At 40.6% G+C, this 10204-nt stretch overlaps 1 protein-coding gene across 1 annotated transcript in view; it reads left to right on the top strand.

The window, feature by feature from the left end:
• RNF165 (ring finger protein 165) overlaps nucleotides 1-10204 on the top strand; it is a 182526-nt gene that overhangs the window by 152825 nt on the left and 19497 nt on the right. Inside the window, 1 exon segment of the mRNA XM_044681645.1 lies at nucleotides 468-582. Coding sequence (XP_044537580.1) covers nucleotides 468-582 — 115 coding nt within the window.

Below are 10204 nucleotides of genomic sequence, written 5' to 3'. Positions count from 1 at the left end.
GAAAGGAAGGAAGGAAGGAAGGAAGGAAGGAAGGAAGGAAGGAAGGAAGGAAGGAAGGAATGAAGGAAGGAAGGAAGGAAGGAAGAGAGAAAGAGAGAAAGGAAGGAAATAGAGAAAAAAACTGTAGCACAACTGAAAAACAATTGAGGGTATATGATCAGCACTAAATCTGTGATCCTAAATTGAAGAGAGAGAAGGGACTAGATTCCATCTATGAGAAATCTCCAAGTACTAAGCCTGGATTAGCTGGGGATCTTTGAGGTAACTGGAAAACTTAGAATGCAAGAATTGGGTAGAATCCCTCTGGTAAGGCTTCCTGGAAGTTGTGGGATCTTGGAAAGGACAGACAGGAACTTGGCCCTGCACTAGGAGCTCTGATGTTGGGTCCTTGTATTCCTGGAGAGAATAGTAGGGGTGGGTCCCAGTATGTGCAGCTTTGCCCTAAATCAAGTGCGTCTATGCCACAGGCGGACTCAGGAACGTGTGTCCGTTCACCCTCACCGGCTGCATCCAGGCTTTGACTTCAGCCATCAACTACAGACGCCTCAGCCCAGGTATTTGGCTGAGGGCACCGACTGGTGAGTCTCCTGGGCATCCTGTGTCTGCCTCCCTTCACTGTCCTGGGAGCACAGATGGGGTATGGGCAGCTGGGAATATAAGAGTAAGTGGGGGAGGTGGGAGAAATTTCTTACCTGTACTGATTCTTTTTCTCTTCAATTTGAGTAGGACACAAGGCTTATTTTCTTATCTAAGTGTCCACTCCAAGTTCTTCTTCTGCCCCTGTGTGACTTCCCAAAGGGTAGATAGCAAGGGGAGAATAGCTTGTTGATTTGTCTATTCTATGTCTGGGTCTATGCTAGGGACTATGGGTGATTCTAGCAAAGGAGACCTGGACCCACCTAGTTGCTACAGAGCTTACAGTTTAGTAGTAGTAGTAGGGGTGGAGGAATCTATAAATAACAAAAAAGACCACAGTATAAAAGAGGTCATAAAGTTCTATGCAGTTACTGGCCAAAGGATAGAACCAGCAACCCTGATATAATATGCTAGCTGTGTGACCCTAGGCAAGTCATTTAATGTCTCAGTTTCTTCTGTCAAATTGAGATGATTATCCAACTCCATATAGTTGTTGTAAGAGAAAACACTTCGCAAACTCTAAGGTACTATGGAAATGTGAATTATCATTATTTGTAAAATGATGATAATGATTCTCATGAAACTGTGGAAGACATGCTCAACTTAGAGTCCTCCTTTGACTCTCATTCCATTGAGATATATGCTATCCTTTCTGCGTCTTGGTAGCAAGTTACCAAACTGACCATCAAGTTGGCTCTCCATCCTTCCTCAAAGAGTTTAATATCTTGCTCTCAGTCTTCTTTTCCACACCAACTTCTGACCTTATTTAAAGAGATGCATCACTATTCATGATGGTCTCTCAAACATCCCCATCCCTCAATTCACTAATGCTCTCAACTCTCTTGGCATTTTCCTTTAGTCCATTCCATAGCCATATACAAGAATGGTTACAGCCTTGATCTCTATCACCCATGAGGGTTCCCTTTCCAGGATCGAGCATTCTAGAATTCCTTTATCTTACTATAATCTACTGTTATTCTATTTTTCTCTAGGCTTTACTTCTCCCACACCTATCCTTCCTCCACACTGTGACCTCCAGCTCTTTTCATCCCTTAACATTTTCCCAGGCCATCTCATCTGGTATTACTTTTCTCCCTTCCCAATATTGACTCATCAACCTGTTCAGCTTTTTGCTATTCTCTAATTTCTTGCATTTTCTCTCAATCACTGCTTATATCTTACCAAATTTTAACTCCAGATTATCCTCACCATTCCTGGTTTTACTTGCAGTTTTAATCCATCTTCCTCCCATAATTCATTCTCTTCTGGCAGACTGATTCCACAGTCATTCCCATCTCTCATTACCTAATCTTTAATCTCTGTTTATCCACTGCCCTATTTTCTGCTATATGCAAATAAAAGTAGATCTCATCCATCCTCAAAAAAACCTTAAGTTTAAACCTCTAACAAACAAATCTCCAAAAAGAAAAATTCTTAACCTTCTCAACTTCTACTATCCTCTTATTTTATTTTCATTTAAAATATCTTTAATCTCTCCTCGTATTCACTTCTCACCCTTGTGATTTGATCTCTTGTCTTTGCAACAATAATCAAACCAGCACTACCACTCCTAGAAAAGACATGCCAATCAGTTGCCCTGTGGCTGCTTTTTGACTTCTCAAGCCAAACTGCTCCTCCTGGGCCACCACTCCCTTTTATATGTTATTTTCCCTTATTAGAATGTAAATTCTCTTAATTCAGAGACTATATTTTTGTATTTGCATCCCCTTCATTTTACACAGAGCCCAGTAAATAGTAAATGCTTAATAAACACTTTTCATTCATTCACTCACACCACTCATAAAACAACTAAAGCTACTCACTTCAAAGTTACTAATGGTTTTTCTTTTTTTTTAAATTATTATTATCTTTTGGCTTTATATAAACTTCATCTCTTAATATATTCCTCTCTCCTTATTTACCCAGTGAGCAATCTTTTATAATAAAGAAAAAGCAGAAAGGAAAAATAAAACCAACACATCAACAGAATCTGACAGTGTATGTATGCTTTTTTCTACACCCATAGCTGCCAGACTCTTGAAAGAAGGGAGGAACATTTTCTCATCTCTCCTCTGGGGCCAAGCTTGGACATTATAATTACATGGTATTCAGCTTCCTTTTTTTTTTTTTTTTTTTTTGGTTGCTGTTCTTCCTGTTCCATTTCATAGTCTTGATGGTCTTTCTCTCTCTTGTTTTAACCTTTACCTTCCATCTTAGAATCAATACTAAATATTAGTTCTTACCCAGACCACACAGCTAAGAACTAACTGAGGTCATATTTGAACTCAGGACCTCCTATTCCTAGGCCTGGTTCTCAATCCACTAAGTCACCTAGCTGCCCATCTCTATCTCTTAAAATTTTTTTAATTAAAAAAAAACACCTTACCTTCTGTTTTAGAATCAGTATTGTATATTGGTTCCAAGGCAGAAGAGTGGTAAGAGCTAGGCAATGGGAGTTAAATGACTTGCCCAGAGTCACATAGCTAGGAAGTATCTGAGTCTAGATTTGAACCCTGGACCTCCTCCCTCAGTGATCTTTTAATTGCTAGCTCTTATGGTCTTACTTGTCTTCTTTCAGCATTCGATGCTGTTGATGCCCCATCCTTAATATTCTTCTCCCTTTCCTCTTGCTACTTTCATGACTTTTCTTGCTTTTTCTCTTACCTTTCCAATGTCTTCTCAGCCTCCAACCTCTGTTTCCCAATCCCTAGCGATGGGCAGACTCCAAGCCTCCATCCTGAGCCTCTCTTTTTCTCTCCTTACACTCTTTCTTAGTCATCTCATGAGTTTTCAAGGGTTCAGTTATCATTTGTAGGCAAGAAACTCCCAGGTCTACATTTTGAGCCCTAGAGACTCACATCACCAACAGCTTTTTGGAAGTTTCCAAATGTATATTTCCTAGATCTCAAATTCAGTATGTCAAAATGGTACTCATTGTCTATTCTTCTGAACCTGTTCCTCTTCCTAATTTCTAGGATCCTGTAAAGGGCAACAACATCTTCTTGGTCTAGTCTCCCTCAATCCTTCACACTTCTTCACTTCCCATGTCCATATCAATTGCCAAGTCTTATCACTTCTACTCCTACAGTATCTCATGCATCCATCCCCTTCTCTTCCCTCATAGGGCTACCAGTCTACTTCACAATCTTAGCATCTCTTGCCTGGATTATGCCAATAGCTTCATAATTTGTCTTCCAGCCAGGGGTCTCTCCTCACTCCCTTTTATCCACCATAAACTGCCAAAGCAAAAATATCCCTAAAGCTTAAATCCAAGCAACTCCATCTTCTCTAAGAACTCCAGTGACCTCCTATTGTCTCTAAGGTAAACTATAGATCTCTGTCATTCAAAGTCCTTCTCAATCTGACTCCAACCTCCCTTTAAAGTCTTCTTCCGCTTTACTCCTCCTCATGCATTCTATGTGCTCCTCATGCATCTAAATCAAATCATCCCAGTTGCCTTTCATTATACATGATGATGAATTTACTAACCCTATGCTTTTGAATCAGCTAAACCTCTTGCCTGGAATGCACTTCCTCTTCTTCGCTGTCTCTTAGAATTCCTAGATTTCTTTAAAATTTGGCTCAGGTGCCTCCTCCTACAAAAAGCCTTTCTTGATCCCTCCTGCTGCTTGCCTCTTTCACTTGTCTGTCTAATCTAGTGGTTCCCAAACTTTTTTGGCCTACCACTCCCTTTCAAGAAAAAATTACTTAGTGCCCCTGAATTTTTAAAATTTTAATAGCAATTAATAGGAAAGATAAATGCACCTGTGGCCATTACTCCTCCTCTGAATCACTGCAGCACCCACCAGGGGGCAGTGGCGCCCACTTTGGGAATCACTGGTCTAATCCTTTATTTTGTATAGGGTTTGTATTTACTGACACGCAGGGGTGGGATGGAGCCAGCTCTGGCTTAAGAACTTATTGTGACTTTATCATTGTGAACATTTGCACCTCAGATGTCAGCAGAGTCTACAGAACATTTTTTCTTTTGATTGTCTATTTTTAAGTGATAGAGGAAATAATAATATAGTTTAAAATAAAAGTATATGAATAGAGGGATTTTTTGAGTACCTATTGTGAATTGGTTAGCATGCCCTTGTTCATTTGTATTCATGTTGTTTTCCCCAAAAGAATGTAAGTTCCTTGAGGGCAGGGACTGTGTCATTTTTGTCTTGGATTCCTAGTGCCCAGCACACTGCGTGGCAAGAAAACATTTAATAAAAACTTTCTGATTCATGTATTTATTAAATCAGAAACATCTTGAGTTAGAATTTCACCTCTGATACCAAATAATATCTAGTATAGTACCTGGCACATAGTGGGTACTCAATTAGCATTTGTTGGATTGAATTTATAACTGTGGGAATTTGGACAAGTTACTTAATCTCTCTGCCTCAGTTTCCTCATATGTGAAATGGAAATAATATCTGTGGCACCTACCTCCAAAGGGATATCAGGAGGCTCAGTTGGGATAGCGTATGCAAAACAGGGGCAGCTAAGTGTCTTAGTGGATAGAGCACAAGGCCTGGAAACCTGGAGATGGGAGGTCCTAGGTTCAAATGTGACCTTAGATGCTTCCTAGCTGTGTGACCCTGGGCAAATCATTTAACCCCAACTGCCAAGCTTTCAGTGCTCTTCTGCCTTGGAATGAATATTCAATATCAATTCTAAGACAGAAGGTAAGGGTTTTAAAAAAATAATAATGTATGCAAGGCACTATGCAAACCTTCAAAGGCTCTGTAAATGCCAGCTACCTGCTCAATAGGGTTGTTGTGAGGAAAGGATGAAGGTCTATGTAAATGCAGCACTTTTTGTTATTATTATAATTATTATTAGCTGTGGGATCTCCTAGAAAAGAGAGGTCACTGTGGACTGTGGTGGTCAGAGAATATTCAGTGGAGATGGACCTCAAAGCATGGGTGGGATTTAAATAAACTCCCATTCCAGGTGAGGGCAAAGACTTGGAGACAAGAATTCGTAAGACATTTTCTGGAGATAGTGAGACCTATCTTGGTAGAGTAAATGGGTGCCTAGTGTGAAATGAGACTGGACGGGAAGACTAAGGCTGGACTCCAAGGTCCTTGAGTGCCAGATTTTGTTTGATTTTATGTATGATATGAGTATAATTTTGTATGATATGAGTAGCTGCTAAAGTTTCCAGTAGCTTAGTTTATTCAATAGCCCTATCATTTCATGGCATTGGAAATCTGTTCACACCATATTCATTTGGTCTAACTTTTAAGGGGAGTCAGTCTAATTTGGAGATGTCTGAATTAACAAATATTTAATCAAGACAACATTTAGGTTATTGTGTATTGACTTGAACTGGCCCAAACAGGTTTTGTTGGGGAAGATATACTTTAATAACATTATTATATTATGTATGTAATATTAGACATATATGTCATCTTGTTATACTTTGATAATAAGGAAAAGGTAAAATTCTAATGATTGGCATGTAAGTGGAATATTCATATTTATGGAGGAGTATGGCACAGAACAAAAAAAGCTGCCACCATATTCTAAAGATTTGCCTTTAAGTCTTGCTTCTGCCAACCTGGTTGTAAACCCAAGCCAGAGTTGCCCAGGCAACTCAAAAAGCATTGAAATTGCTGAAAACTGTGTATCTGTAATAGTAGGGGAAATTGCTCACTAGTAGTAGTTCCTTCTACATTTGAAATCCTGGGTCTGGACCAAAAAGAAAATGGAATATTAAAAACAGTTGACTCTTTTAAAGTAGGTTAGACATGGTTCTTAGTATCTTACTTGTATTATTTATTGGCCAAGACAATCCTTTTTTTTATGTAGATAAAGAAAAGGTCAACTTCATTCCACAATTTTCCTAGTTAATGTTCAAATCAAGGAGGTTTTACTACAGATCAAGTCCTTTTCCTCTGAAACATAACTATGGAATAATACTATTAAACTATTTTTGTTGTTCAGCCATTTTCAGTCATGGCTGACCCTTCCTGATCCCATTTGGAGTTATCTTGGCAGAGATCTTGGAGTGGTTTGTTATTTCCTTCTCCAGTTCATTTTTATAAGATGAAGAAACTAAGGCAAACTGGGGTTAAGTGACTTGCCTTTGGTCACACAGCAAGTAGGTGTCTAAGGCTGGATTTGAACTCACAAAGATAATGTCTTCCTGACTCTAGCATTCTATTCACTGTACCACCTAGCTGCTCCTGTGTTAAACTATAGCTCAGTGTTATTCTTGCCCCCAGTGTATGCTAAGGGCATGGAAGAGCTTGATTTAAATCCATGATCTGCCATTTAGCACCTATGTGAATCTTGAGGAAATCACTTAACCTCTTGGGCCTATTTCTTCTTCTATAAAATAACAGTCTTAAACTAGATTTTTCTATGGTTCTTCCAACTCTGAAGTTCTGTGACTTATGCACAGAGACCTGACCAGTCATCCCAGCCCAGATCTGGAGGGAGACCATCTCATTCTACATTTTCTTTCCTGTGTTTGCTCCCCACTGTTTGGCTTCTTTTGCCAAGGCTGGTTCCAATTTTCAGTTAGCTTCAGAAGTTTCCAGAAGAGAGCAGCTATCCCTCCTCCTGAGTAATTATCTCTGCTCCAGCAAGTCCTAGCATAGTGGTGATGAGGGGGTTTTGTAATTATGATAAAGCTAACGACATTGCACGGCCCTCTTCTTCCTTCAGAGAGATTTTTTTTCTGCCAGGAGACTGGGTATCTGCTAATTGGATTAGAGAAGGAGATGCCACTGGAGGGGCCCATCTCCCCATTCCACAAGGAGCCCCTGGGACTAAAGGAGGCAGAAGGAAGGGGAGGGATGTGTCAGGAGGTTTGGATTATTTCTCAGTAGGCATCTGAGGTGTGTGGCCTTCAGAAGCCAGAGAGAGAGCTCAGAATCTTGCCTGTTATCAGCCCCAAGTGGTGGTAGCCAAAGCCATCGAGTTAGCTCCTGAGGCCTGCTGGTTTTTCTCTCTTATTTGGGAAAAGTTCATATTAGTCCTTAGACATGGACTAGCTATGTGACCCTGGGCAAGTCATTTAACCCTGTTGGCCTCAGTTTCCTCCTCTGTAAAATGAGCTGGAGAAGGAAATGGTGAAATGGTCAAGTATCTCTGCTAGGAAAAATTCAAGAGGAGTGAGGAAGAGTGAGACATGACTGAAAATAACTGACAACAACATATTAGTTCTAGAACATCATCAGATATCTCAGATAGGGTTTAGCTGGGATTAGAGAGGTGAGTGCTGGTAACAAAAAGCCTGGAAGGGTTTCCATATGGGTTCCACTCTTTCCTTCTGAAGCAAATTCTTTACACCTTAGTTAATATCTAGGCTCAGTAAGATTGAGAGGCAGGCTGATTCAGAGAAAAGTAAACTGATTTTGCAATCAGAGGCTCTAGGATCAAATCCCACCTCTGATGCAGGTCACTTAACCTCCTCAGGCCCCCCAGTCTTCATCCAAGGTGACAGGGTTGAACTAGATGGCCTCTGGAGTTCCTTCCCAATCTAGATGTATTATTCTAGTCTTATCCCCAAACTAAGCCTCAAGGAATAGTAGAAAGAGCCAGGAGCCCTGGTATGGAGTCCCAGCTTTGTTTTTTCACTTCCTTTGTGACCTAGACAAGTCACTTTACCTCTGGGCCTCAGTTTTTCTGCATGTAAATTAAAAGGGTTAAATGATCTTTAAGGTCCCTTTCCAAGTATATGTCAGAGAATTTTAAGGGTTGAGCTGAATTCTGAATTCTGAATTGATTGATTCATAATGAGTAGTTCGAAACTCAGCACTCTTGGGGGCACATCCATACTCATGAAGGTGACACTGGGGGTGATAGTCACTCTCCCACAGCCTGTCTCTTAGAGACAGAATCATGGGCTGGGGTGGTCATAGGGCTGACCCAAGGGAGCCATTCAGAGGTCATTATAGCTGTTAGTGAGCCAATGGTGCCTGCTCCAAGTGTCAGGGATGGGCCCTAGCACCTAATTATAGGCTAACTGATTTGTGATATTTAAATGAACAAGATCTGATGGAGTGCAATAGAATCCATGCAGTAATGAGCTGCATTATAGCCATGTTCTTCTGTAGTGATAAGAATAATGACAAAGTAAGCTCTAACGGATGAGGTTGGCTCTGGGTGGGGTGGGGGGAACTGTAAAGCATGGGAAGTTTCAGGCATCCAGGACCTGCACATTCTTTTCTATTAGACCCTTTCTTCAGGAAAGGTTCTCTTATGCAGTCATTAAAGTGCTGGGAAACATCAGGAAAACTTGGGCTTGAATTCTCCCTCAGACAATATGTGTGGCTCTGTGTGATTTTGAGCAGGTCATTTAATTTCTCTGGACCACAGTTTTCTCATCCTAAAATGAAGAGGTTGGACTTACTGGTCTTTAATATCCCTTATATCTTTAAATTTACAATCCTATCACACCATTTTCTCTGGTGAGACGAGATATATACGTGTGTGTGTGTGTGTGTGTGTGTGTGTGTGTGTGTGTGTGTGTGTGTGTGTGCAAGTTTGGGGGGAAGGTGTGTGAAACAAGGTCACGGCAATCAAAGATTTGACCCAGGGATAGAAGCAACATGGGACAGTTAAAAGAGTGTTTGGAGTCAGAGGACCTGAATTCAAATTCCATTTCTTCCATTGACCACCTGGGTGTCTTTGAGCAAGTTACTATTTTGTGGGTCTCTGTTTCCCCATCTCTAAAATGAAGATTGGACCAGATGATCTCTTAAGCTCCCTTCCAGATCTAAATCTATGACCTATGATCCTGTAATTTGAGTAGGAGGTGGGAAATTCTGGATTTAGAGGGTTCTAGAGTATTTTGGGGCTAATTAGGTGATGCAGTGAATAGAGTACCAGGTCTGGAGTCAGGGACATCTGAATTCAAATCTGACCTCACACACATATTGGCTGTTTGACTCTGGACAAGTCATGTAACCTTGTTTGCCTTAGTTTCCTCATCTGTCAAATGAGCTGGAAAAGCAATGGCAGACCACTCTAGTATCTTTGTCAAGAAAACCTCACATATGGTCACAGAGGCAGACATGACTGATATAACTAAATGTTAACAGAGGTTCTTGGAATTCTTCAGGAACATAGAAACAATGGAAATGAGCACCTGGTTGGCAAGAATATTTCATGAAAAAGGAAAGTATCATCTTTCAGCTGAAATGGCTTTCTCCTCTGCCTTGTCCTGCCTGGTCCTGGATTCACATCATTGTCTCAAACTCTCTGACTTTCTGGGTCTAGTTTCTTTCATTAAAATAGAAGCTCCTTGAGAACAGGGATGTCTATTTTTGATTCTGTATCTCTAGTGACTAGCCCAGTGACTAATTGATAATAGAATCATCAGTTCTGTGTCCTCATTTTATCAGTGAAGAAATGGAGAACCAGAGAGATTAAGTGAATTGACTGAGATCATACAAGTAGCAGAGCTAGATTTGATCTCAGGTTTCCCAACTCCAAATCCAGTATGCTTTCCACTACACTGTGCTAGAGAAATAATCCCGGAATCTTGGGACAGACAAATCTTCTACAACTGTCATCTGGGATGGGGCCAAGTAGGGAATGAGAATGGAAAGAGAGCCTA

Source organism: Gracilinanus agilis, chromosome 1 (genome assembly GCF_016433145.1).
Source record: "Gracilinanus agilis isolate LMUSP501 chromosome 1, AgileGrace, whole genome shotgun sequence".
Taxonomy (NCBI): Eukaryota; Metazoa; Chordata; class Mammalia; order Didelphimorphia; family Didelphidae; genus Gracilinanus; species Gracilinanus agilis.
This window is presented reverse-complemented; position numbering and strand designations above follow the sequence as displayed.